Raw genomic sequence first — 3,629 nt, forward strand, 5'->3', positions numbered from 1 at the left:
AACCCAGAGTGTTAGAGAATAAGTGTGTGTGTGTGTGTGTGTGTGTGTGTGTGTTGCAGGTCTGGTGTGTGTGTGTGTTCTCCTCTCTATCCTGTGTGTGGTGTTTGGGTCTCAGAGACAAGTCGAGTGTCCATCAGTCAACATCACCCATCAGTTTCTCTTCCACTTCTCCAACGAGACCCACTGTCTGAACTTCACTGGATCTTCATTTCTGCATGTCTTCTGGTCTTCATTAAGATCCACACCCAACCTTCAGGTCCTGGATGCATCTTTTTGTAACATCACACAGATCCATGACACAGCTGCCGGCTCCACTCCTGCTTCTCTACGAGAGGTTTATTTAAATCAGAACCAGCTCAGGTTCCTTCCTCCTGACTTCCTTGGTGATGCTGTCGGTTTGGAGGTGCTGGATTTGGGGCAGAACTTCCTGGAGGAACTTCCTGCCCATTTCCTAATGAATGCTAAAAATCTGCGAGTTCTGATTCTTCGTGGAAATCTGTTGGAATCACTTCCTGCCTCAGTTCTCAGACTTCCTCTCCAGCAGATGGATTTATTGGGAAACTCATGGACATGCTCTTGCTCTTTCATGAAGGATCTCCACTCTGCTGTGGATCAAGGCAACTCCAGCATGTTGCAGGGCATTGTGGGTAACCTGATTTGTTCCTCTCCTGAAAGACATTCAGGCAAGACAGTGTGGTCTGTCCACATCGATGAAGTTTGCCGCCTTTCAGGCCTGAATGCTCTTTTTATCCTGCTCCCGCTTCTCTTCCTTGTTCTCCTGATGCTCTGCTGGTGCTGTGGGAGGAAAGACGAGAAGAAAAACTCACCAAAATTCGGGACTGTGAAAAACAGAGATTTAACCAACGAGAGCACAAAAGACAACATATTGAAGAACCAGCTGATATTCCAACCTTCATCAGCTCTTCTGGGCAGCACGAGGAACATATATGAAGAAGTGGAGGTCAAACTGGGGTCAGTGGACTCTCTGGGACCTCCACCCTCCACTTCTTCAGGTAAAGAGCAGAACCAGGAACTGGACAGTAAGCAGGATTTAGAGACAGTGAGTGTTAGTGAGGTGATGAGGGATTCAGCAGATCGAGAGAAAGCCTACATGACCCAGTCCACTAAATACTACAGCCTGGTTCCTGGGCTGGAGCTCAACGACTCGGACCATAGCGAGTTTGAGAACATGGATCTTTCATGAAGTTCTGTTTTCACTGCCACACATTTCTGGAAATTCCAACAGTTTCCAAATGTCTGAGATCCCTGAAAAGAGAACCTCTCACACGCACAAGTCCAAAAAATCTCCAGTGATTGCAGCTGATTTTAGGAACATCAGTCTGGAGCTTGAATCCTGGCAAAGAGGAGAAACGCTGTGTGAAGGATCTGATGAAGGTCTCAGACATTTCTATGCTTTAATGCTCTGAACTCGTTCATGTGTCGACTCTGAATCAGAGTAAAAATGATTCTTATGATTTTTTCATGTAGTTTTTCTTCACATACACACACATCAAATACACAACACTAAACACATCTACTACACAACACTAAACACATCTACTACACAACACTAAACACATCAACTACACAACACTACACATCAACTACACAACACTACACACCAACTACACAACACTAAACACATCAACTACACAACACTACACATCAAATACACAACACTAAACACATCTACTACACAACACTAAACACATCAACTACACAACACTACACATCAACTACACAACACTACACATCAACTACACAACACTACACATAAACTACACAACACTAAACACATCAACTACACAACACTAAACACATCAACTACACAACACTAAACACATCAACTACACAACACTACACATCAACTACACAACACTAAACACATCTACTACACAACACTAAACACATCAACTACACAACACTACACATCAACTACACAACACTACACACATCAACTACACAACACTACACATCAACTACACAACACTAAAAACATCAACTACACATCAAATACACAACACTACACACATCAACTACACAACACTACACACATCAACTACACAACACTACACATCAACTACACAACACTACACATCAACTACACAACACTACACACATCAACTACACAACACTACACAAATCAACTACACAACACTACACATCAAATACACAACACTACACACATCAACTACACAACACTACACATCAACTACACAACACTACACATCAAATACACACATCAGCTACACATCACTACAAACATTGAATACACAATACTACACACATCAACTACACAACACTGCACACACATCAGCTACTCAACATCACACACACATTAACTACTTAACACTACACACATAAACTACACAGACCACAGAGACAATAATGTTGTGTAGAGATAAGATCTTCCTCCACAGTGATGGTCAGAATGAGCCACAACCTCACTGATTATTGTGTAAATTATCTCAAATGTTGCAGTGTCAAATCCAGAGGTAAGTTCTTCTTCAGATCCTTCAGATCTCACCAGGTTTCTACAGCTGTACAGTTAGGAACATTAGAATGCAGGTGATGGAGGGTTCTAGAGCATGGGTTTGCACTTTGTGTGTGTGTGTGTGTGTGTGTGTGTGTGTGTGTGTGTGTGTGTGTGTGTGTGTGTGTGTGTGTGTGTTTATTGAGACACTGAACAGGTCATGTGAGATGTGAGGAATGTGGATTAAACACGTTAACTAGTAGTTTTTTTTGTGTTCTTGAGGGACAAACGGTCCACAGTTTACACACACATGGTCATTACACAACCTGATACTGAGCCTGAGGTCACCACTGAACCTTTCTCCTCTCACATTCAACCCCAAAGTCACTTTATTTCACATGAAGATATTTCAGTAAGAACAAACAACTCCTTCTTCATGATCATCATGATCACCATCACCACCATCAGATCCACTCTGTAATCCCACAGTTCACTACAATCCTCCTTTATCACCTGTCAGATTATTTCTGAATTAAAGTGTAAATGATTTGAAGAATCAGAACCTTTAATGGTTCCTCGTTTGATTTTTTTTGGAACCTTTTCATGTTTCATGTAGAACCATAGATTTTTTCTGTATCAGACACTATTGAAGCTGATAGCCTGGATTTTTCCAGGAATCCATGAGGAACCCTTTTCTCCATAGTGCAGCTTTCTGCTCCACATGTAACAGTTCTTGATGGTTCCTGTGAGTTCCTGATGGAACTGTAGGAACTGTTTGACACCACACAGGGATATTAGAAGTCGAACAGCAACATCGAAAATCTAAAACTATTTTATATACAACACAAAATAAACAACCGAAATTTCAGTCAAAAAATTTGACATAAAAAATATAAATAACATTACTGTCATAAACAAACAAATAAACAAACAAATAAAGGGCTTAATATGATTTTTTTTACAATGTATACACAACTATATTATATTTACATCCTGTATATTGTTATTTGAATAGCTACATTATTATTATTATTATTATTATTATTATTATTATTATTATTATTATTATTATTATTATTATTATTATTATTATCATCACTATATGGAGATGTTGAGGAGATGTTTAAGAGTGTATAAAGCTTTATGAGACTGTAAA

General features: G+C 39.8%; 1 protein-coding gene across 1 annotated transcript in view; it reads left to right on the forward strand.

Annotated features, from left to right (window-relative positions):
• Positions 1–1,467, forward strand: part of LOC310729644 (uncharacterized protein) — a 5,337-nt gene extending 3,870 nt beyond the window's left edge. Inside the window, exon 3 of the mRNA XM_083548081.1 lies at positions 60–1,467. Within this exon, the coding sequence (XP_083404207.1) occupies positions 60–1,204 (1,145 nt within the window). The 3' untranslated portion in view covers positions 1,205–1,467. The remainder of the gene's footprint in view (positions 1–59) is intronic.
• The last annotated feature ends 2,162 nt before the right edge of the window (positions 1,468–3,629 follow it).

Source organism: Silurus aristotelis (genome assembly GCF_946808225.1).
Source record: "Silurus aristotelis genome assembly, chromosome: 8".
NCBI classification, from domain to species: domain Eukaryota; kingdom Metazoa; phylum Chordata; class Actinopteri; order Siluriformes; family Siluridae; genus Silurus; species Silurus aristotelis.